General features: G+C 44.1%; 1 protein-coding gene across 4 annotated transcripts in view; it reads left to right on the forward strand.

Moving 5' to 3' along the window:
- ZFTA (zinc finger translocation associated) overlaps positions 1–25,139 on the forward strand; it is a 142,197-nt gene extending 117,058 nt beyond the window's left edge. For all 4 annotated transcript variants that reach the window (XM_069208033.1, XM_069208035.1, XM_069208032.1 and 1 more), the window contains one exon: positions 23,964–25,139. In XM_069208033.1, the coding sequence (XP_069064134.1) occupies positions 23,964–24,490 (527 nt within the window). In that variant the 3' untranslated portion in view covers positions 24,491–25,139. The remainder of the gene's footprint in view (positions 1–23,963) is intronic.
- The last annotated feature ends 697 nt before the right edge of the window (positions 25,140–25,836 follow it).

A 25,836-nucleotide genomic window follows, 5' to 3' on the forward strand; every position in this document is an offset into this window, starting at 1 on the left:
AGAATCTTTGCTGATTTGTTAACTGCTTTTCTGAAAGCCGGCGCCGGCAATGAGCTGCCCCACAGGTTGCCCAACTCCAACAGGGCTATGCTTTTTTCCCCATCATCTTTAAAAAAAAATATTATTGCCCCTCTCAAGATTAATTTCCTGCCAGACTATTAATTTCCTGCCAGACATGCAAAATTGATTTGAAAGGTGTTTATTATCTTGGGCATTGGCTGGATAAAAGGGGTGTTTTATCCAAGTTAAAGTTCGTGAGAGGTATTGAGGGATGCCCCTAAGCCTCAATGCGAGGATCAACTGCGATCATTTTTGAGGTTAGAAGAATACTAGTCTCACTTTCTTCCAATGCTCGCAGGCAAAACAAAGTTTGTTTAAAAAAGCTAAATTTGAGTGGTGTACCGAGTGTGAAGAAAACAAATTACACAGCTGGAGAAGAGCATAGCTTATGCTCCTGGATTGAGATTTTTTGATGCGCGTGCTAAAAGCATCATTGCATAAATGCCTGTAGTGTGGGTGCTGTGCTAATGCAATACAAGCATGGTGAAGAAGTCACCATTACGTATGCGTCAAGACTCTTGGTAGATGTAGAACTATCATATTGCATGATTGACAGGGAGGCATTAGCAGGTTGGTTGGTTGTGAATCACTTTAGAAAGTTTATATGAGGTACTGAGTTTGTTATTCAGAAGGACCATTGTCCCATTGTGGACATTTTCACTAACAAGGATACTACCTGGGCTTCTTCCAGGATTTTATGATGGGTTTTGAAAATGTTGGAGTATTGATATAAGACTGAATCTGGTCCAGACAAGTATAACATTGTGACTGATTGTGTGTCTCATTTACCAGAGAAAGGAATTAAAGAATGTGTGGATGGTGAAGAGTGGCATGTGGCAAATGTAAGTGTGATCACTGAAGGGTAAATATCACATGATGAATGGGTTCAAGCTGATAAGATAGATAAGGTATTGCAGGAGGTCAAGAGACATAGTCTGAAGCAGTGGTTCCCAACCTTTTAACTTCTGTGGACCCTCACTTTATCATTACTGGAACCCGGAGACCCTCACTGAGTGATTATTGGAATCGGGGGGACTCCCCCCACTGAATCATTACTGAAAGCTGTGGACCTAATCTTTTAATATTTTTTAATTTTCTAAGCAGTCGCGGACCCCCTGATAAGGCTTCAAAGACCCCCAGGGGTCCCCGGACCACAATCTTGGAGCCACTGCTCTGAAGGATGACCAAAAAAGTGGATGAAATCAGATGGTGCTGAGTCTTTTTGTAATGCCAGCTCAGAGTTGATGGTGGTGGGTGATTTATTATTAAGAGCCGAGTTGTTGGTGGTGCCAGAAGTGTTGAGATGGCAAATTTTTTATATGGCACATGAGGCACATATTGTAATGAGTGTTTCCTAACACCAGAGTGAGGATTGAGTATTGGTTGCCCGGTTTAGACTGTGATGTGGACAGAACCATAAGATACTGATTGCTGTGTGCTTAGAGTAACAAGTTGCAGAGTACGGCAGAATATCTGCCCTTGGAAAGTGAGAAAATGGATGCCTCCAGGAAGAAAATTGGTTTAGACATTTCAGGACTGTACAGTATGCTGGGATCTTGTCCCAAATATGGCATGGTACTTGTTGGTTATCAAGGCTGCCAGAGCTTAAGTTCACTAACCAAGTGACCTCCTACAATGTCATCAAGTTTCTAAAGGGGCTGTGGAAAAGAGAGGGAACACCAGAGACAATTATAACATACAATAAAGTACAGTTTGTGTCACAGGTCATGAATGATTTTTTTTTTTTTGAGTAAATAGGGTTGAACAGGTTACATCATCTGTTTACTGTCCTCAGAGTAGTGGTCTTGTTGAGAGGTGTAACAAGACTGTTAGGGAGGGGTTGCAATTGGCTTTGTGTCAAGGTGGTCAATGGAGGAGTGTGGAAAGCATGTTGGTGTGGGTGTATCATGTAACAGCGTTACTGGGAAAATACCTTTTGAAGTCTTGAGAGGAGGGAAGCCTAGAGTAGTATCTAAGGGGATGGAAAGGGAAAATGCAGATGAAAAGGTCTTAAAAGAGCCGCAAGGAACTTGAATGGATAAAAGGTTTTAATTGCCTGGATAAGAAGTTTTTTATGGTTGATTAGGTGTGTGTAAGAAAGGGACGGAAGGGTAACAAAGAGTTATCTAAGTTCTCAAAACCACTTCTAGTGAGGAAATTGAATCCATACTGGATTCACTTGAGTGATGGGAATGTGTGGAATGGTAAAAAAAAAAAAAAAGTGGTTAAATTACCCACATTTCTCTTAGAAGGTGTGAAGAGTAGTTGCAACAATAAGTACGATGACCCAAGTTTTCCTGTGTCTTTGGGTCTGTGTTTAATGAGTACCAGACTGGTTCCCAGGTTGCTAAATGATGATGTGGTGGATTAGTAGGAAGAATATGTTGGCAGTTGGCATATCACTAGTGTTATTATCTTATTGTTGATTGTGTTTTATCTGCATATATGTGTGTGTGTGTGTGTGTGTATACATATATATATAAATATATGTTTCGGTGGCATGTGTAGCTGCAGATACACATGCTGTGCATTATCCTGCCATCTAGTGTTGGGCTCGGAGTGTTACAATTTGTTTTTCTTAGAAGAAGTCTTTTAGAGTCACGGGACCTAGTGACTCCCCCCTTTCGGCTCCATTGCACATGGTCATCGACTCCATCTTAGATAGTTTTCTTTCTGCCATTGGGTTCGGACGTGTTCCTCTTCGCTCCGTATTTCGAATCGGGAAAGTTAGCTAAAGTATCAAATTCAACGGTATTGTTATCGCTCGGTACCGGGTTAGTGTTAGTGTATCGGCACCGACATCAAGACCGCTTCGGCGGCCCTTTGGGGCTTCCACTCTTCACCAAGGCCTGGTCGGCCCGACCACACCCGTTGTCCCAGACTAATGGAGCGGACCCCCTTCCGTTTCTGTCCTAAGTGTCACGCAAAGTATCCTTATAAAGACCAGCACTGGGTCTGTAATCTGTGTTTGTCACCCGAACACAGAGAGGATACTTGCGAAGCTTGCCGAGCGTTTCGATCGAAAAAGACCTTGAGGGATCGACGCGCAAGAAGACTGCAAATGCCGTCGAAACCGAAAGAACAGCTCGACGTCGAAGAGGAGGAAAGCATCTCCATCCAAGAGACGGACTCGGATGAATCCGAAGGTGAACGACCCTCGACGGTGCAACGAACCGTGAGTAAACCTGCCCCTTCCAAAACTCAGGGTCACACCAAAACATTTAAGGCCATGGGGACGCCACCGCCAGCAGGCCATGGCTCAACCCACTGAAAGGAAGGTGACCAAACATCGGCACTGAAAAAGGCCAAAGAGTTGCCGAAGACTTCCGACTCCGGTCGAGAATCCGGCACCGACAGTTTGAAACGACCAAACCACGAAAAATCTCCTCTGAACCAAAAAAGACTGTAACAACAGAAACCTCTGTACCGAAAAAAGCGGTCTCAGAGCCGAAAAGAAGCTCTATTACAGAAGAGCAAGGACTTTCCAAACAACTCAAGGAAAGACATCGATTTGAGCAAGAGTTAGGTATGGAAGAACCTGACCATACACAACGGATATTACACATTCAAAAAGAGACTGGCAAGATTCAGACTTTACCTCCACTCAAATCAAAAAGGAAGCTTGCATTTCAGGAAACAGAAATGCAACCAAAGGCAAAGGTGGTTAGAGACAAATCACCACCACCAATGGTCTCACCACAACCATCCCCACTGCACTAACCACAATTGTCACCAGTGGGAACACCTATAATGCAGTCACCCACACACACTGTGTTGACCCAGGTTGATGCTGATGCATGGGATTTATATGATCCACCAGTATCGGATAACAGTCCAGAATGTTATCCAACCAAGCTGTCACCACCAGAAGACAGTACTGCATATACGCAGGTACTATCCAGGGCAGCTACGTTCCACAACATAGCAATGCACACAGAGCCAGTGGAAGATGACTTCCTTTTTAACACTGGCACCCACCCACGCATCCTATCAGAGTCTGCCAATGCTCCCGGGCATGCTCAAGCACGCACAACAGGTCTTCCAAGAGCCTGTAAAGGGAAGAGCTATCACGCCTAGAGTTGAGAAAAAGTACAAACTACCACCAACAGATCCAATGTTCATAACACAGCAGTTCACACCGGACTCAGTGGTTGTAGGGGCAGCAAGGAAAAGAGCAAACTCTCAATCGTCAGGAGATGCTCCACCACCTGACAAAGAAGTCGGAAATTCGACGCCGCAGGCAAGCGAGTGGCATCACATGCAGCCAATCAATGGCGAATTGCATATTCACAAGCCCTACTTGCACGCTACGACAGGGCACACTGGGACGAGATGCAAGACATCATAGAGCACTTGTCTAAGGAACACCAAAAACGTGCCCAGCAAGTAGTGGAAGAGGGACAGGCCATACCTAACAACCAGATAAGGTCCGCAATAGACTCGGCAGACACGGCAGCACGGACTGTCAACACGGCTGTAACCATTCGCAGACATGCATGGCTGAGAAGTTCTGGATTTAAGCCAGAGATTCAACAAGCGGTGTTAAATATGCCGTTTAATCAACAACAGTTGTTTGGGCCGGAAGTCGATACAGCCATTGAAAAAATGAAAAAAGACACGGACACGGCCAAAGCCATGGGCGCGCTCTATTCCCCACAAGTCAGAGGCACCTTTAGGAAACCACAATTCAGAGGGGGGTTTCGGCAACAAACATCTGAACCTTCCACCTCTCAAACCAGACCCACCTATCAATCACAATACCAAAGCGGAGGGTTTTGTGGTTCCTATAGAGGACAATTCCCAAAAGGAAGGGGAAAATTCCAACCAACCAAACCAAGCCAGACCAAGCAGTGACTTCAATGTCACAACACCCCAACACTTATCACCAGTGGGGGGGACGCTAACCACATACTACCAAAACTGGACACATATTACTGCAGACGCATGGGTCTTATCCATTATCCAACATGGTTATTGCATAGAATTCACAACATTCCCTCCAGATGTGCCACCCAAAACGCACAGACTGTCTCAGCAACACTTAGACCTATTACAAATAGAGGTCCTAGCACTGCTACAAAAACAAGCAATAGAGCTCGTACCCAATCACCAAAAAGGAACAGGCGTCTACTCACTATATTTCCTGATTCCAAAAAAGGACAAAATGTTAAGACCTATCTTAGATCTCAGAACACTGAATCTCTTCATCAAATTAGATCATTTCCACATGGTAACACTTCAAGACGTAGTTCCCTTACTAAAAAAGGAGGAATACATGACAACATTGGATCTCAATGATGCGTATTTCCACATACCCATCCATCCATCTCACAGAAAATACCTACGTTTTGTAATGCAAGGCATACACTATTCAAAGTGCTACCGTTCGGAATAACAACAGCCCCCAGAGTATTCACAAAGTGCCTAGCAGTAGTAGCCGCTCACATAAGGAGACAGCACATGCACGTATTCCCATATTTGGACGACTGGCTAATAAAAACCAACACTCAACAACAATGTCATTATCCCACGAAATACGTCATAGAAACTCTACACAAACTAGGGTTCTCTATAAATTACCAAAAATCACATCTACAACCATCCCAAATACAACAATACTTGGGAGCAACATTCAACACACAAAAAACAATTGCCACTCCAAGTCCACAAAGAGTCCAATCGTTCCAAAATGTAAGATCAAGCATACAACCAAACAAACACTACATGGTAAAGTTGTTAATGAAACTATTGGGCATGATGTCCTCATGCATAGCCATTGTCCCAAATGCAAGATTACACATGCAGCCCTTACAACAGTGCCTAGCAAAACAATGGACACAAGCACAGGGTCAACTTCAAGATCTAGTGTTGATAGACCGCCAAACATACTCCTTGCTTCAATGGTGGAACCCTATAAATTTAAACAAAGGGCGGCCATTCCAAGACCCAGTGCCTCAAGCTATTATCACAACAGATGCTTCCATGGTTGGGTGGGGAGCACACCTCAACAAGCACAGCATACAGGGTCAATGGAACAATCAACAAAAAACTACTTCACATAAATCACTTGGAACTGCTAGCGGTATTTCTAGCATTAAAAGCGTTTCAACCACTAGTAGCCCACAAACACATTCTTGTCAAGACAGACAACATGACAACAGTGTACTATCTCAACAAACAAGGGGGGACACACTTGTCGCAACTGTGTCTCTTAGCACAAAGGATTTGTCATTGGGCAATTCACAACCACATTCACCCGATAGCACAATACATACCAGGCATTCAGAATCAGTTAGCCGACAATCTCAGTCGAGATCACCAGCAAACTCACGAATGGAAAATACATCCCCAGATCCTACAGGATCACTTCCACCGCTGGGGAACGCCAAACATAGACCTATTCGCAACAAAAGAAAACGCAAAATGCCAAAACTTCGCGGCCAGGTACCCACACCCTCAGTCCAAGGGCAATGCTCTATGGATCAGCTGGTCAGGGATATTTGCTTAAGCTTTTCCCCCTCTCCCACTCATTCCTTATCTGGTCAACAAACTAAGTCAAAACAAACTCAAACTAATACTCATAGCACCAACCTGGGCTCGCCAACTGTGGTACGCAACACTGTTGGACTTATCAGTAGTACCCCACATCAAACTACCAAACAGACCAGATCTGCTAACACAACACAAACAACAGATCAGACACCCAAATCCAGCATCGCTCAATCTAGCAATCTGGCTCCTGAAGTCTTAGAATTCGGACATTTAAATCTTACACAAGAGTGTATGGAGGTCATTAAACAAGCGAGAAAACCTACAAGAAGACATTGTTACGCAAACAAATGGAAGAGATTCGTTTGCTACTGCCACACTAATCAAATTCAACCACTACATGCCTCCACAAAGGACATTGTAAACTATTTATTACACTTACAAAAGTCTACTCTAGCATTCTCTTCCATTAAGATCCATCTCCCTGCAATATCTGCCTATCTGCAGATTACACATACAACATCACTTTTTAGAATCCCAGTCATTAAAGCATTTATGGAGGGACTAAAAAGAATCATACCCCCAAGGACACCACCAGTACTTTCGTGGAACCTTAATATTGTATTAACATGACTCATGGGCCCACCATTCGAACCCATGCATTCTTGTCAAATTCAATATCTGACTTGGAAAGTAGCCTTTCTAATAGCTATCACATCACTTAGAAGAGTGAGTGAAATACAAGCATTTACTATTCAAGAACCCTTTATACAAATACATAAACATAAAGTGGTTCTCCGTACAAATCCAAAATTCTTACCAAATGTCATATCACCATTCCATCTAAACCAAACTGTGGAACTCCCAGTCTTCTTTCCACAACCAGACTCAGTAGCTGAAAGGGCCTTGCATACATTAGACCTAAAAAGAGCACTAATGTATTACATTGACAGAACGAAACAATTTCGTAAAACAAAACAATTGTTTGTAGCTTTGCAAAAACCTCATGCAGGTAACCCTATATCCAAACAAGGCATTGCCAGATGGATAGTTAAATGTATTCATACTTGCTACATTAAAGCAAAAAGAGAATGACCTATTACACCAAGAGCACATTCCACTAGAAACAAGGCAGCCACCTGGTCTACGCCTCATACATTTACTAAGCATTACTGTGTAGATGTGTTAGCAACACAACAAGCCACAGTAGGACAGGCTGTATTAAGAACATTATTTCAGACAACTTCAACTCCTACAGGCTAAACCACCGCTTTTTGGGGAGATAACTGCTTAGTAGTCTATGCACAGCATGTGTATCTGCAGCTACACATGCTACCGAACGGAAAATGTCACTTACCCAGTGTACATCTGTTCGTGGCATGAGACGCTGCAGATTCACATGCGCCCTCCCACCTCCCCGGTAGCCTGTAGGCGTTTTTAGTTGCATGAGAATTGTAAATATGTAAATAAATATTATTTTAATAGACATTAGATACATACATTACTACTCCATTGCATGGTCACCTCTAGTATACTCACAACTCCTACCTCACCCTCTGCGGGGAAAACAATCTAAGATGGAGTCGACGCCCATGCGCAATGGAGCCGAAAGGGATGAGTCACTCGGTCCTGTGACTCGAAAATACTTTTTCAAAGAAAAGCAACTTGTAACACTCCGAGCCCAACACTAGATGGCAGGGTAATGCACAGCATGTGAATCTGCAGCGTCTCATGCCACGAACAGATGTACACTGGGTAAGTGACATTTTATATATATATATATGTTCGATGGCATCTGTCGCTGTAGATACGCATGTTCTGCAATAGCTCGCCATCTGGTGTTGGGCCGGAGTGTTACAAGTTGTTTTTCTTCGAAGAAGTCTTTCGAGTCACGGGACCGAGTGACTCCTCCTTTTGTCTCCATTGCGCATGGGCGTCGACTCCATCTTCGATTGTTTTTTTTCCGCCATCGGGTTCGGACGTGTTCCTGTCGCTCCGAGTTTCGGAACAGAAAAAATAGTTAATTTCGGAAGATTTTCGTCGGTATTGTTGCGTTCGGGATCGGCGTACTTACATTCAACACCGCATCGAAGATCGAAGAGCTCCGGTGCCCTTCGGGGTAGTTTTTCGATCCTCCGTCGGGGCCTGGTCGGCCCGACCGCGTGCTGAGGAACGCCGATGGAACGGACCCCTTTCCGTTTCTGCCCCAAATGCCACAATAAATACCCCTACACAGACCAACACTTGGTCTGCAACCTGTGCCTGTCACCTGAGCACAGCGAAGACACCTGCGAGGCCTGTCGTGCGTTCCGGTCCCGAAAAACACTCCGAGACCGTCGAGCCAGAAGACTTCAAATGGCGTCCGCACCGACAGCCCGACGGGAGTTCGAGGAACAGGAAGAGGAAGGTACCTTCTCGATCCAAGACTCAGACTCCGAAGGATTCGACGATACACAAACCGTGAGTAAGACGTCGAAAACCACACAAAGAAACATTTACAAGGCCCAGGGGACGCCACTGCCACCAGGCCATGGCTCAACCCATAAAATCGGTGACCGACCGTTGGCACCGAAAAAGGCCCAAACGGTGCCGAGATCGTCCGACTCCGGTCGAGACACCGGCACGCAGCCTTCTCGGGACCGAGAAAGTGCTGGAGACAAGCCTCGACACCGAGATGCCGGTGTGGACACGGCTCGACGCCGAGACAGCGGCACCGAAACAGATCGACGCCGAGAGGTTTCGGCCCCGAAAAGAAAAAAAGTCACCTCGGAGCCGAAAAAACACGCAGACAAAGTTTCCACGCCGAAACAAACTGCAAGCGACCCAGCTTCAGGCTCTTATACAGAAGAGCACTCGCTAACCTCCCAAATGCAGAAGCATAGGTTTGAGGAAGAGCTACAAGCAACTGATGCGGACCATACGCAAAAGCGTATCTTCATTCAGCAGGGGACAGGAAAAATAAGCACCCTTCCCCCCATTAGGAGAAAGAGAAGGTTGGAGTTCCAGACGGAACAAGCACCACAACCAAAAGTGGTGAAAAGAGTTACACCACCACCCTCTCCTCCGCCCGTGATTAACGTTTCACCAGCACAAACGCCATCACACTCCCCAGCTCACACCACCATGAGCCAGGGTGACCAAGACCAGGACGCATGGGACCTATACGACGCCCCAGTGTCAGATAACAGCCCAGAGGCATACCCTACAAAACCATCTCCACCAGAAGACAGCACCGCGTACTCTCAGGTGGTGGCTAGAGCAGCACAATTTCACAACGTAAGCCTCCACTCAGAACAGGTCGAGGATGATTTCTTGTTCAACACACTCTCCTCCACCCACAGCTCCTACCAAAGCCTGCCTATGCTCCCTGGTATGCTCCGGCACGCAAAAGACATATTTAAGGACCCGGTCAAAAGTAGGGCAATCACACCAAGGGTGGAAAAAAAGTATAAGCCGCCTCCTACGGACCCGGCTTTCATCACAACACAGCTGCCACCAGACTCTGTTGTTGTAGGAGCAGCTAGGAAAAGGGCCAACTCTCACACATCTGGAGATGCACCACCCCCAGATAAAGAAAGCCGCAAGTTTGATGCAGCTGGTAAACGAGTCGCAGCACAAGCTGCAAACCAGTGGCGCATCGCGAACTCCCAGGCACTACTTGCGCGCTATGACAGAGCCCACTGGGACGAGATGCAACATCTCATTGAACATCTGCCCAAAGACTTCCAAAATAGGGCAAAACAAGTGGTTGAGGAGGGACAGGCCATCTCCAACAACCAGATCCGCTCCTCCATGGACGCTGCAGATACAGCTGCACGGACAATTAATACATCTGTAACTATCAGAAGGCATGCATGGCTCCGAACGTCTGGATTTAAACCAGAGATTCAACAAGCAGTTCTCAATATGCCTTTTAATGAAAAAGAACTGTTCGGTCCAGAAGTGGACACAGCGATTGAGAAACTCAAAAAAGATACGGACACTGCCAAAGCCATGGGCGCACTCTACTCCCCGCAGAGCAGAGGGAATTACAGCTCATTCCGTAAAACGCCCTTTCGAGGGGGGTTTCGGGGTCAAAGCACACAAGCCAGCACCTCACAAGCCACACCGTCCAGTTACCAAGGACAGTATAGAGGAGGTTTTCGGGGACAATATAGAGGAGGGCAATTCCCTAGAAATAGAGGAAGATTCCAAAGCCCCAAAACCCCTACTACTAAACAGTGACTCACATGTCACTCACCCCCTCCACACAACACCAGTGGGGGGACGAATAGGTCATTATTACACAGCATGGGAGAAAATCACTACAGACACTTGGGTTCTAGCAATTATACAACATGGTTACTGCATAGAATTTCTACAGTTCCCTCCAAACATACCACCAAAAGCACAAAATTTAACAACACACCATTCCAATCTCCTAGAGATAGAAGTGCAGGCACTATTGCAAAAGAATGCAATCGAATTAGTGCCAAACACACAAATAAACACAGGAGTTTACTCACTGTACTTTCTGATACCAAAGAAGGACAAAACACTGAGACCAATCCTAGACCTCAGAGTAGTCAACACTTTCATCAAATCAGACCACTTCCACATGGTCACACTACAAGAAGTATTGCCATTGCTAAAGCTGCACGACTACATGGCAACTTTAGACCTCAAGGATGCTTATTTCCATATACCAATACACCCATCGCACAGGAAATACCTAAGGTTTGTATTCAAAGGAATACATTACCAATTCAAGGTACTGCCTTTCGGATTAACAACCGCACCAAGAGTCTTTACCAAATGTCTAGCGGTAGTCGCTGCACACATCAGAAGGCAGCAAATACATGTGTTCCCATATCTAGACGACTGGCTAATCAAGGCCCATTCGTTAATAGAGTGCTCAAATCACACAAATCATATCATACAAACCCTCTTCAAACTAGGGTTCACCGTCAATTTCACAAAATCAAAAATTCTGCCACGCAAGGTACAACAATACCTGGGAGCCATAATAGACACATCAAAAGGAGTAGCCACTCCAAGTCCACAAAGAATTCAAAAATTTCAACACCATCATACAACGCATGTATCCAACACAAAAAATACAAGCAAAGATGGTATTACAACTCCTAGGCATGATGTCATCATGCATAGCCATTGTCCCAAACGCAAGACTGCACATGAGGCCCTTACAACAATGCCTAGCATCACAGTGGTCTCAAGCACAGGGTCACCTTCTAGATCTGGTGTTAATAGACCGCCAAACTTACCTCTCGCTTCTGTGGTGGAACAACATAAATTTAAACAAGGGGCGGCCTTTCCAAGACCCAGTGCCACAATACGTAATAACAACAGATGCTTCCATGACAGGGTGGGGAGCACACCTCGATCAACACAGCATACAAGGACAATGGAACGTACATCAAACAAAACTGCATATCAATCACCTAGAACTTCTTGCAGTTTTTCAAGCACTAAAAGCTTTCCAACCAATAATAGTTCACAAATACATTCTCGTCAAAACAGACAACATGACAACAATGTATTATCTAAACAAGCAGGGAGGGACGCACTCCACGCAGTTAAGCCTGTTAGCACAAAAAATTTGGCATTGGGCAATTCACAACCAAATTCGCCTAATTGCACAGTTTATACCAGGGATACAAAATCAACTCGCAGACAATCTCTCTCGAGATCACCAACAGGTCCACGAATGGGAAATTCACCCCCAAATACTGAACACTTATTTCAAACTCTGGGGAACACCTCAGATAGACTTGTTTGCGACAAGGGAGAACGCAAAATGCCAAAACTTCGCATCCAGATACCCACACAAACAATCCCAAGGCAATGCCCTATGGATGAACTGGTCAGGGATATTTGCTTACGCTTTTCCTCCTCTCCCTCTCCTTCCTTACCTGGTAAACAAACTCAGTCAAAGCAAACTCAAACTCATATTGATAGCACCAACTTGGGCAAGGCAACCCTGGTACACAACGCTGCTAGACCTATCAGTGGTACCCTGCATCAAATTGCCCAACAGGCCAGATCTGTTGACACAGCACAACCAAAAGATCAGACACCCAGATCCAGCATCGCTGAATCTAGCAATCTGGCTCCTGAAATCCTAGAATTCGGGCACTTACAACTTACCCAAGAATGTATGGAAGTCATAAAACAAGCAAGAAGGCCATCCACCAGGCACTGCTATGCAAGTAAATGGAAGAGGTTTGTTTGCTACTGCCATATTAATCAAATACAACCATTACACACAACTCCAGAACATGTAGTGGGTTACTTGCTTCACTTACAAAAATCTAACCTAGCTTTCTCTTCCATTAAGATTCACCTTGCAGCAATATCTGCATACCTGCAGACTACCTATTCAACTTCCCTATATAAAATACCAGTCATTAAAGCATTCATGGAGGGCCTTAGGAGAATTATACCACCAAGAACACTACCTGTTCCTTCATGGAACCTAAATGTTGTCCTAACTAGACTTATGGGTCCACCTTTTGAACCCATGCACTCCTGCGACATACAGTTCCTAACCTGGAAGGTGGCATTTCTCATCGCCATTACTTCCCTGAGAAGAGTAAGCGAGATTCAGGCGTTTACTATACAGGAACCTTTTATACAACTACACAAAAATAAAGTCGTCCTAAGGACCAATCCTAAATTTTTGCCAAAGGTTATTTCACCGTTCCATCTAAATCAAACAGTGGAACTTCCGGTGTTCTTTCCACAGCCAGATACCGTAGCCGAAAGGGCACTACATACATTAGATGTCAAAAGAGCATTAATGTATTACATTGACAGAACAAAGAACATCAGAAAGACTAAACAACTCTTTATTGCATTTCAAAAACCTCATGCAGGAAACCCAATTTCAAAACAAGGTATAGCCAGATGGATAGTTAAATGCATCCAAATCTGCTACCTTAAAGCTAAACGACAGCTGCCCATTACACCAAAGGCACACTCAACCAGAAAGAAAGGTGCTACCATGGCCTTTCTAGGAAACATCCCAATGCAAGAAATATGTAAGGCAGCCACATGGTCTACGCCTCACACATTCACCAAGCACTACTGTGTAGACGTGTTATCCGCACAACAAGCCACAGTAGGTCAAGCTGTATTAAGGACATTATTTCAGACTACTTCCACTCCTACAGGCTGATCCACCGCTTTTGGGGAAATAACTGCTTACTAGTCTATTGCAGAACATGCGTATCTACAGCGACAGATGCCATCGAACTGAAAATGTCACTTACCCAGTGTACATCTGTTCGTGGCATCAGTCGCAGTAGATTCGCATGTGCCCACCCGCCTCCCCGGGAGCCTGTAGCAGTTTGGAAGTTACCTTCAATTATTTATATATGTATCATCTCAACCTTAAATAAGTGCATACTTAGTCACTCCATTGCATGGGCACTATTACTACAATTCAACTCCTACCTCACCCTCTGCGGGGAAAAACAATCGAAGATGGAGTCGACGCCCATGCGCAATGGAGACAAAAGGAGGAGTCACTCGGTCCCGTGACTCGAAAGACTTCTTCGAAGAAAAACAACTTGTAACACTCCGGCCCAACACCAGATGGCGAGCTATTGCAGAACATGCGAATCTACTGCGACTGATGCCACGAACAGATGTACACTGGGTAAGTGACATTTTCAATATATGTTCGATGGCATGTGTAGCTGCAGATACACATGCTGTGCACATCCCGCCATCTGGTGTTGGGCTCGGAGTGTTACAAGTTGTTTTTCTTCGAAGAAGTCTTTTCGAGTCACGAGACCGAGGGACTCCTCCCATTTCTGCTCCATTGCGCTTGGGCGTCGACTCCATCTTAGATTGTTTTTTTTCCGCCATCGGGTTCGGACGTGTTCCTTTTTGCTTCGTGTTTCGGGTCGGAAAGTTAGTTAGAATCTCGGAAAAATCGTCTGTATTGTTTGCGTTCGGTATCGGGTTAGTTACAACAGATCGACACCGACTTTTGAAGAGCTCCGGTGGCCTTTCGGGGTTTTTTCGATCCCCCGTCGGGACCTGGTCAGCCTGGCCACGTGTCTCTTCAAGGCTTCTGCTCAAAATGCCATAACAAGTATCCATATACAGATCAGCATCTGGTCTGTAACTTGTGTTTGTCGCCGGAACACAAGGAAAATACTTGTGAAGCCTGTCGAGCGTTTCGGTCCAGGAAGACACTAAGAGACCGAAGAGCAAGGAGACTGCAAATGGCGTCGGCGCCGACAGGACAAGAGCGTTTCGAGGAGGAGGAAGAAACGTTCTCCATCCAGGAATCGGACTCGGATGAGATCGATCCCGAAGAAACGCCGAAACCGTGAATAAGATGTCGAAACACAAAACTCACGAAAAAAACACTAAAGCCCAGGGGACGCCACCGCCAACAGGCCATGGCTTAACCCGAAAAATAGGTGACCGATCATCGGCACCGAAAAAGGGCACGCTGGGGGCGAAGTCATCCGACTCCGGTCGAGATACCGCCACACAGCAATCTCGGGCTCGAGATAGTGGCTCCGAGCAGGTTCGGCACCGAGATAGCGGCACCGAAATGGGTCGGCAACGAGAGACCACGACGCCGAAAGTAAAGAAGGTTTCGTCGGAACCGAAAAAAGCAGCCGAAAACGTTTCGATACCGAAATATCCGGCCTCGGAACCGAAAACAAGTTCCTACACTGAGGAACAAGGACTGTCCACACAAATGAAGACACATAGATTTGGACAGGAATTGGAAACAATAGAGCCAGACTATACACAAAGAAGGCTCCATATCCAAAAAGAAACAGGGAAGATCAGTACTCTCCCTCCGATTAAAATGAAACGCAAACTTGCCTTTCAGGAAAAAGACAAGCAGCCACAGGCAAAGGTGGCTAAACAAGTAACCCCGCCACCATCTCCACAATGCTCTCCGCAACCATCACCGGTAGCCACTCCACCAATGATGCAATCCCCAACTCATACAGGAATGAGTCAAGATGACCCTGACGCATGGGACCTTTATGACGCACCAGTGTCAGATAATAGTCCTGAATGTTATCCAGCTAGACCGTCGCCACCAGAGGATAGTACAGCCTACGCACAGGTGGTGTCGAGAGCAGCAGCATTTCATAATGTCAGCCTGCATGCTGAGCCCATTGAAGACGACTTTCTTTTTAACACACTGTCGTCCACACACAGCCAGTATCAAAGTCTTCCTATGCTACCCGGAATGCTAAAACACTCCAAACAAATGTTTGAAGAGCCTGTAAAAGGAAGGGCCATTACTCCAAGAGTGGAGAAAAAATACAGGGAGTGCAGAATTATTAGGCAAGTTGTATTTTTGAGGATTAATTTTATTATTGAACAACAACCATGTTCTCAATGAACCCAAAAAACTCATTAATATCAAAGCTGAATATTTTTGGAAGTAGTTTTTAGTTTGTTTTTAGTTTTAGCTATGTTAGGGGGATATCTGTGTGTGCAGGTGACTATTACTGTGCATAATTATTAGGCAACTTAACAAAAAAAAAATATATACCCATTTCAATTATTTATTATTACCAGTGAAACCAATATAACATCTCAACATTCACAAATATACATTTCTGACATTCAAAAACAAAACAAAAACAAATCAGTGACCAATATAGCCACCTTTCTTTGCAAGGACACTCAAAAGCCTGCCATCCATGGATTCTGTCAGTGTTTTGATCTGTTCACCATCAACATTGCGTGCAGCAGCAACCACAGCCTCCCAGACACTGTTCAGAGAGGTGTACTGTTTTCCCTCCTTGTAAATCTCACATTTGATGATGGACCACAGGTTCTCAATGGGGTTCAGATCAGGTGAACAAGGAGGCCATGTCATTAGATTTCCTTCTTTTATACCCTTTCTTGCCAGCCACGCTGTGGAGTACTTGGACGCGTGTGATGGAGCTTTGTCCTGCATGAAAATCATGTTTTTCTTGAAGGATGCAGACTTCTTCCTGTACCACTGCTTGAAGAAGGTGTCTTCCAGGAACTGGCAGTAGGACTGGGAGTTGAGCTTGACTCCATCCTCAACCCGAAAAGGCCCCACAAGCTCATCTTTGATGATACCAGCCCAAACCAGTACTCCACCTCCACCTTGCTGGCGTCTGAGTCGGACTGGAGCTCTCTGCCCTTTACCAATCCAGCCACGGGCCCATCCATCTGGCCCATCAAGACTCACTCTCATTTCATCAGTCCATAAAACCTTAGAAAAATCAGTCTTGAGATATTTATTGGCCCAGTCTTGACGTTTCAGCTTGTGTGTCTTGTTCAGTGGTGGTCGTCTTTCAGCCTTTCTTACCTTGGCCATGTCTCTGAGTATTGCACACCTTGTGCTTTTGGGCACTCCAGTGATGTTGCAGCTCTGAAATATGGCCAAACTGGTGGCAAGTGGCATCGTGGCAGCTGCACGCTTGACTTTTCTCAGTTCATGGGCAGTTATTTTGCGCCTTGGTTTTTCCACACGCTTCTTGCGACCCTGTTGACTATTTTGAATGAAACGCTTGATTGTTCGATGATCACGCTTCAGAAGCTTTGCAATTTTAAGAGTGCTGCATCCCTCTGCAAGATATCTCACTGTTTTTGACTTTTCTGAGCCTGTCAAGTCCTTCTTTTGACCCATTTTGCCAAAGGAAAGGAAGTTGCCTAATAATTATGCACACCTGATATAGGGTGTTGATGTCATTAGACCACACCCCTTCTCATTACAGAGATGCACATCACCTAATATGCTTAATTGGTAGTAGGCTTTCGAGCCTATACAGCTTGGAGTAAGACAACATGCATAAAGAGGATGATGTGGTCAAAATACTCATTTGCCTAATAATTCTGCACTCCCTGTATAAACCGCCACCAACAGACCCCGTGTACATCACACAACAGCTAACACCGGACTCAGTTGTAGTAGGGGCAGCGCGCAAAAGAGCAAACTCACATACTTCAGGAGATGCACTACCTCCAGATAAAGAAAATAGAAAATTCGACGCAGCAGGCAAAAGGGTGGCGGCACAGGTAGCAAACCAGTGGCGTATTGCCAATTCACAGGCTTTGTTGGCCAGATACGATAGGGCCCATTGGGACGAAATGCAACACTTTATAGAACATTTGCCCAAGGAGTTCCAAAAGAGAGCGCAGCAGGTAGTAGAAGAAGGACAGAGTATCTCCAACTATCAGATACGGTCAGCAATGGATGCTGCAGACACAGCTGCTAGAACTATCAACACAGCAGTAACAATAAGGAGACATGCATGGCTGCGTACATCAGGATTTAAACCAGAAATACAGCAAGCTGTGCTGAATATGCCATTCAACGGACAGCAGTTGTTTGGGCCGGAGGTGGACACTGCGATCGAAAAACTTAAAAAAGACACTGACACGGCCAAAGCCATGGGCGCACTCTACTCCCCACAGAGCAGAGGCACATTTCGAAAAACACGGTTTCGAGGGCAAAGCACAGAACCCACGACCTCACAAACAAGGCCCACTTATCAGAGCCAATATCTGCGTGGAAGTTTTCGGGGACAATATAGAGGGGGACAGTTCCAAAAAAATTGAGGAAAGTTCCAAAGTCCCAAAACTCCTCAAAATAAGCAGTGACTTACAAGTCACACATCCCCAACACATAACACCTGACTAAGCAAGTTTTACAAACATTGGGAGGAAATAACAACAGATACTTGGGTCCTGGCAATTATCCAGCATGGTTATTGCATAGAATTTCTCAGGTTCCCTCCAAACGTCCCACCGAAAACACACAATATGTCAAAACAACATATAGATCTTCTAGGGCTAGAAGTTCAGGCGTTGCTAGAAAAAGAAGCAATAGAATTAGTACCAAACCAACAGAAAGGAACAAGAGTTTACTCTCTGTACTTTCTCATACCCAAAAAAGACAAGAGTCTGAGACCTATATTAGATCTCAGAACATTTGATGTAGGTATTTAATCAGATCACTTTCACATGGTGACATTACAAGACGTAATCTCACTACTCAAACAACAAGACTACATGACAACACTAGACCTAAAGGATGCATATTTCCATATACCGATACATCCTTCACACAGAAAGTACTTAAGGTTTGTATTCCAAGGGGTACACTACCAATTCAAGGTGCTGCCGTTCGGAATAACAACTGCGCCAAGAGTTTTTACAAAATGCCTAGCAGTCGTAGCTGCACATATCAGAAGGCAGCAAATACATGTGTTCCCGTACCTAGACGATTGGTTAATCAAAACAAACCCGCTAGAACGGTGTTCACAACACACAAAGTATGTCATAGAAACCCTCCACAAACTAGGTTTCTCAATCAACTACACAAAGTCACACCTTCTGCCGTGTCAAACACAGCAATACTTAGGGGCGACAATCAACACAGCAAAAGGGATTGCCACGCCAAGCCCACAAAGGGTTCAGGCATTTCACAATGTAATACAGGCCATGTATCCAAATCAAAAAATACAAGTCAAAAAGGTAATGAAACTCCTAGGCATGATGTCCTCATGCATAGCCATTGTCCCAAACGCAAGGTTGCACATGCGGCCCTTACAACAGTGCCTAGCATCACAGTGGTCACAGGCACAGGGTCAAATTCTAGATCTGAAGTTGGTAGACCGCCAAACATACACCTCGCTTCAATGGTGGAACAGTATAAATTTAAACCAAGGGCGGCCTTTCCAAGACCCAGTGCCACAATACGTAATAACAACAGATGCCTCCTTGATAGGGTGGGGAGCACACCTCAATCAGTACAGCATCCAAGGACAATGGGACACTCACCAAAAACACTTTCACATAAATCACTTAGAACTATTGGCAGTATTTCTAGCGCTGAAAGCATTTCAACCCATAATAAGCTACAAACACATTCTTGTCAAAACAGACAACATGACAACGATGTATTACCTAAACAAACAGGGAGGCACACACGCAAAACAGTTGTGTCTCCTGGCACAGAAACTATGGCATTGGGCGATTCACAACCACATTCGCCTAATAGCACAATTTATTCCAGGAATTCAGAACCAGCTAGCGGACAATCTTTCTCGGGATCACCAACAGATCCACGAATGGGAGATTCACCCCCAAATACTGAATACTTACTTCCAAAGTTGGGGAACGCCACAAATAGATCTATTTGCAACAAAAGAAAACGCAAAATGCCAAAACTTCGCATCAAGGTACCCACAAGATCAGTCTCAGGGCAATGCGTTATGGATGAGTTGGTCAGGGATATTTGCTTACGCTTTTCCCCCTCTCCCACTCCTTCCATATCTAGTAAACAAGCTGAGTCAAAACAAACTCAAACTCATACTAATAGCACCAACATGGGCAAGGCAACCTTGGTACACATCACTACTAGACCTCTCAGTAGTGCCTCATGTCAAACTACCAAACATACCAGATCTGTTAACGCAAAACAAACAACAGATCAGACACCCAAATCCAGCATCGCTGAATCTAGCAATCTGGCTCCTGAAGTCCTAGAGTTCGGACATTTAGACCTTACACAGGAATGTATGGAGGTCATAAAACAAGCTAGGAAACCTACCACTAGACATTGCTATGCAAATAAGTGGAAAAGATTTGTATATTACTGCCACAATAATCAAATTCAACCCTTACACGCATCTGCCAAAGACATCGTAGGATACTTACTACATTTGCAAAAATCAAAGCTAGCTTTCTCTTCCATTAAAATACATATTACAGCAATTTCAGCTTACCTGCAAATTACGCACTCAACTTCTCTATTTAGAATACCAGTCATAAAAGCATTTATGGAAGGTCTAAAGAGAATTATACCACCAAGAACACCACCAGTTCCTTCATGGAACCTCAACATTGTCTTAACACGACTCATGGGTCCACCTTTTGAGCCCATGCACTCTTGTGAAATGCAATACTTAACATGGAAAGTTGCATTTCTAATTGCCATCACATCTTTAAGAAGAGTAAGTGAGATTCAAGCATTTACCATACAAGAACCATTTATTCAGATACACAAGCATAAAGTAGTTCTACGAACAAATCCTAACTTTTTACCAAAAGTCATATCACCGTTCCACTTAAATCAAACAGTAGAATTACCAGTGTTCTTCCCACAGCCAGACTCTGTAGCGGAAAGAGCACTACATACATTGGACATCAAAAGAGCGTTAATGTACTACATTGACAGAACAAAACTAATTCGAAAAACAAAACAATTATTTATTGCTTTCCAAAAACCTCATACAGGAAATCCAAGTTCTAAGCAAGGCATTGCTAGATGGATAGTTAAGTGCATTCAAACCTGTTATCTTAAAGCTAAAAGAGAGCTGCCTATTACACCAAAGGCACACTCAACTAGAAAGAAAGGTGCTACCATGGCCTTTCTAGGAAATATTCCAATGACAGAAATATGTAAGGCAGCTACATGGTCTACGCCTCATACATTTACCAAACACTACTGTGTAGACGTGCTAACAACACAGCAAGCCACAGTAGGCCAAGCAGTACTACGAACATTGTTTCAGACAACTTCAACTCCTACAGGCTGAACCACCGCTTTTGGGGAGATAACTGCTTACTAGTCTATGCACAGCATGTGTATCTGCAGGTACACATGCCACCGAACGGAAAATGTCACTTACCCAGTGTACATCTGTTCGTGGCATTAGTCGCTGCAGATTCACATGCGCCCACCCGCCTCCCCGGGAGCCTGTAGCCGTTTAGAAGTTGATCTTGAACATCTGTATATTTGTAAATATATATATTACTTTAAACTACATTATGTACATACGTATTCACTCCATTGCATGGGCACTATTACTAGCATATACAACTCCTACCTCACCCTCTGCGGGGGAAAACAATCTAAGATGGAGTCGACGCCCATGCGCAATGGAGCCTAAATAGGAGGAGTCCCTCGATCTTGTGACTCGAAAAGACTTCTTCGAAGAAAAACAACTTGTAACACTCCGAGCCCAACACCAGATGGCGGGATGTGCACAGCATGTGAATCTGCAGCGACTAATGCCACGAACAGATGTACACTGGGTAAGTGACATTTTCCATATATATATATATATATATTTTTTTTTTCTTAAGGAAGAAGCTGTGTTAGAAAACTGGAATGTTGAGAGCACCATTGAAAACAGTGAAGCAGCAGTGGCTTATATGAAATAGTTCTCTCAACACTTCAATGTTCTAATAAACGGCTTCTGACTTTTTATTGGCCATGCCTCTCCAAAATACTTGTAGCGGACAGGGAAAAGTGAATGGCAGTGGCTGTGCTGCAGGACACACTGGAGCCTTCCCCCTCCATTCTCCTGTCGTTTACAAAGTCACTGAGCCTCAGAAGGGGGGAGTGAAATCTTTCTTAGTACATGGGTCCCCCTGGCTCAGCGGATTGTGAAAAAGCAGTTTAACCAAGTTGGGGAGGACCAGGGGCTGACTTCAGGCCCCTTTCACAGCTATTGTTTTGAATATTGAACACCTAGAAGCCTCAGAGAGAGCATCAGGGATAGCCTAATAGCCTGCCGTAGTGGGCTATACCAGCCATTAATGGGCCTCTCCCTTGTTAAAAGCCCTCTCCTTCGGCTCAAGCCTTTAACTTTGGAGTGAGCCTTTAATGGACGGTATAGCCGCTACAGCAGACTATAAGGCTATAGTCAAAAACCAACTAAAAGAGGGGTTTGGAAAAAGGGAGATTTGGATAGAAAAATCCTGGTCCTGTGTATAGAGCTCCCAATACATGTACAAAAACAAGGTATACACAGTTCCACAACGTAAGTATAATCAGGAAAACCACATTGGGTCCTGATCTAAGGAAAAGATCGTAAAAAAGAGAGAAGAAAGAAGAAAGAAAGCCAGGTCCCTGGAAAATTAATTATTTTGGAATAATATAATAAGGAATATTAGTACAATGCAGGGACCCTCCTCATACTAGTGGATGGGCCGCATCAGGTAAAGCACCAAGTAACGGAGGTCCTACTGAGTTGGGACCTGTCCGAAGTTTGCGGCATCACCTGCCCCGTCTCGGTGTTCCTTATTATAGGTTATATTTACACATAGGATTAGGTAGTTTAGGTCCTGAAGAATCGCGTTAGATCCATAGGACATCAATAGCGAGAAACATGTTGACCTTCTGGTGAATCGTACAGGGGATCCTGTGCGTACAATTCCTAACCTCAAATTGAGTGAGGAAGTGAATAATATTTTGGGGAGCATAGACCTTGTTCTTTTCTCTCCCCGCTCTTTGGTTTTAATCATGACAGTGGTTGGATTATTTAATAAAATTTGCCTAACCTCTAGTTATTTTTAAATAGAATTTTTCCAATCCTATACCCTATTCTTTCTAAACCGGGCATATATCTCAAAAGATCTCCGGCAAAGAGCCCCCCTTGAGGGGCCCGTCAGGCATTGCAGCGCCGGCCTGACGTGGAGCAAAGCCCGAGGATGAAGCATGTCACCTTTGGTGAGTGAGGGCTCTTGTTCCAAAATAATTAATTTTCCAGGGACCTGGCTTTCTTTCTTCTTTCTTCTCTCTTTTTTACGATCTTTTCCTTAGATCAGGACCCAATGTGGTTTTCCTGATTATACTTACGTTGTGGAACTGTGTATACCTTGTTTTTGTACATATAAGGCTATAGTACATCTTATTTCTTTTTTAATGGAATGCTGATCCAACATTCTCAGTAAAGTATTAATTCAGCATTCTCATTCTTTTGGAATTTTGTGATTTGTATTGGAGACTGTTAGACAGCTAGCAGGTTACCTCCTACTTTCCATGAGCTTAATACAACTTAATGAATCCATGGTTGTTATTTCTGCACCCCCAAAGTTAACAATACAGGGGACTGTTAACTTGGGAGGTGCAGAAGTAACAGGATTACAAGATGAACCCTGTAAAAACCCTGAACATAGTTACCAGGAGAATCTGTAATTTTGGATTTGATTTCCTCTACTAATTTCTTATTTTACGCTGCAATCAGCAGCCGAGTTGTTCAGAGAAAACATGATTGGACCTTGGTAACCATCAAGTATAACAGGCCTCTCATAATAAGACCCTTACTGGATGACACATATTTTCATAGTTGATATGAAGAACTAAGAATTTAGCAAGGTGGATGCAGCATAGGCAGAATCTCCGTTTAAGTTGTGGCAAAAAAATAGAAATAGTAAAAATAAATTTTGAAAAAAAGTTACAAATGAAAAAAACTGTGATGCCATCAGACATAGTTAAAATGTGTTGCTTAAAGTTAATACCTAACTGAAAATGTCTTGATAAATGGTCTTGTAATATAGATTTGGGGAATTATTCCTCTAGGTTATACTGTACACACAGATGTAATGTAGATGTTAGGTCTCTGGAAGTAATTGGACATTCTTTTTCTGTTCCACAGATGATTTCGATAAGCAGTTACCAAAGAGTAAGGAGCTGCCACCCAGTGGGGAATTGCCATCTAGTGAGCACGACACACAAAAGAAAAATAAAAAAAGGTTAACACTTGCACAGATCATTCCCAAGGTTACAGAGCAGCCTATGGCTGAAGCATGCAACACAACTCCCTTCAAAAATCAGCAGCGCTACTACCAGGTGCGCTGGCGGACAGAATACATGATGGACTATGACTGTCGGCGGAAAGGACTGATCTGTATGGTGTGCGGGGGAACTCTGGCTACCTTGAAAGTTAGTACAATTAAGCGTCACATTGTGCAGGTGCACCCCTACTCGGTGGAGTTCAGCCCAGAAGAGCGGCAGCGCATCTTGGACGCCTACAGTGAAATGGCAGTACAATACATCCACTCTGGGGAATGCTTCAAGCAGTCGCAGCTTGAGCCTGGTCAGCCCCACCACCCACATCCTGCCTGCGGCAGTGTCGGCAGCACACGCTTGACCGCAGACCCAGACGATGTGATTGTTATCTAGGATCCTGGCAAAGCTGATTCTCGTTGTTGCTATTTCCAGAAGCTACATTCCCACCATTTGGTGACCTTTTTAATTGTGGAGGATGATGATTAATTGGAATAAAAGGGATTGGTTTGTTGCCTCCATCATGACTTACAGCAGCACAAAATTGTTCTACATTTGAGAGAATTGTAAGGTGACAAACTTATCTATTTCTGAAGCCTAGAAATGGAGCCAAAATTTAAGTTTCAAGATGGTGCGGCAGTTTGAACACAAAGGAGATTTGCTATCACAATACAGCCGGAGGCCCATCTTGACTTGATCTTTACATGTCATGCAATTAAATTGCAGTTTTGTGTTTATTTATTTATTGTTTTAATTGCTACCACCTAGAATCTAAAATGCATTCTCATGATTTAGGTTTGGTTGAGACTTCTGTTCTTAAGCCAGTGTGTCAGGTGACCTTTGGCATGGTTATAATCATGAGTTGACCTGCTCACCTACAATATTCTCCTTTGCATTATCCAATCTTGTACAGATCCCTTGCCAGAAGGTAATGAAATTCCTCCATTATTTTGCCTGTCAGAGACTTGTAAAAGTATTCTATAACCAGAGCGGTCCTGGTCTGCGCTAAAGAAAACCGTAAATAAATTACTTATTTGGGAACAGATGGTGTTGGCTCATTTGCTGTGTCTACCTTTACCCTCGGGTCAAAATCTGGATAGCCAAAACCAAGACTGTCCTCTGCCTACTAAGTGTCACCAGGATCCTTCTTGAATGTATGATTGTCCACAGCATATTGCAATAATTAAGATTACCTAAGCTCCCTTTCTTGCCTTTAACAGTTGATACACCAATCCATGCAAGTGTTAAAGTTTTGTAAATTGCTACACCCAATCTCACTGTTGCTAGCATGATGAGAGGAATTGGAACATCCCTTTCATACCCACAACCACTACCATTACTTTCCTTCCACCTCCAATCTTTGAAAGTCCATTGCCTCTCCTTCAGAGGAATGGATATCTTTGCACATCATGGTTCATTATTTTCCAGCTCTCTCTGTATAGACTCCTAATCTCACTTTCTAAAACTAGATAGCTAACTGGTACAGTGTGTGAAGCCTAAGTACCCCACAACCAGTTTTCTCCACCTCTGTTTCATTTCAGTTTTTATATAGGCTTCTTTGCCATCATTCAGTCTGATTTTCCTAAGATTGTCTTGTGGGGGTGAAGCTATGAAGCAGAAAAGGGTTGGTGCATTTGGAGCTACCTCACTAAGTGATCTGTTGTTCCTTTATAGTTTATTCTAAATCTCTCGAAACGGTCCTAGTACCACAGTCAAGTCAGTACCTGCACACCTCATAGGAA

This window comes from Pleurodeles waltl, chromosome 9 (assembly GCF_031143425.1).
Source record: "Pleurodeles waltl isolate 20211129_DDA chromosome 9, aPleWal1.hap1.20221129, whole genome shotgun sequence".
Classification (NCBI taxonomy): domain Eukaryota; kingdom Metazoa; phylum Chordata; class Amphibia; order Caudata; family Salamandridae; genus Pleurodeles; species Pleurodeles waltl.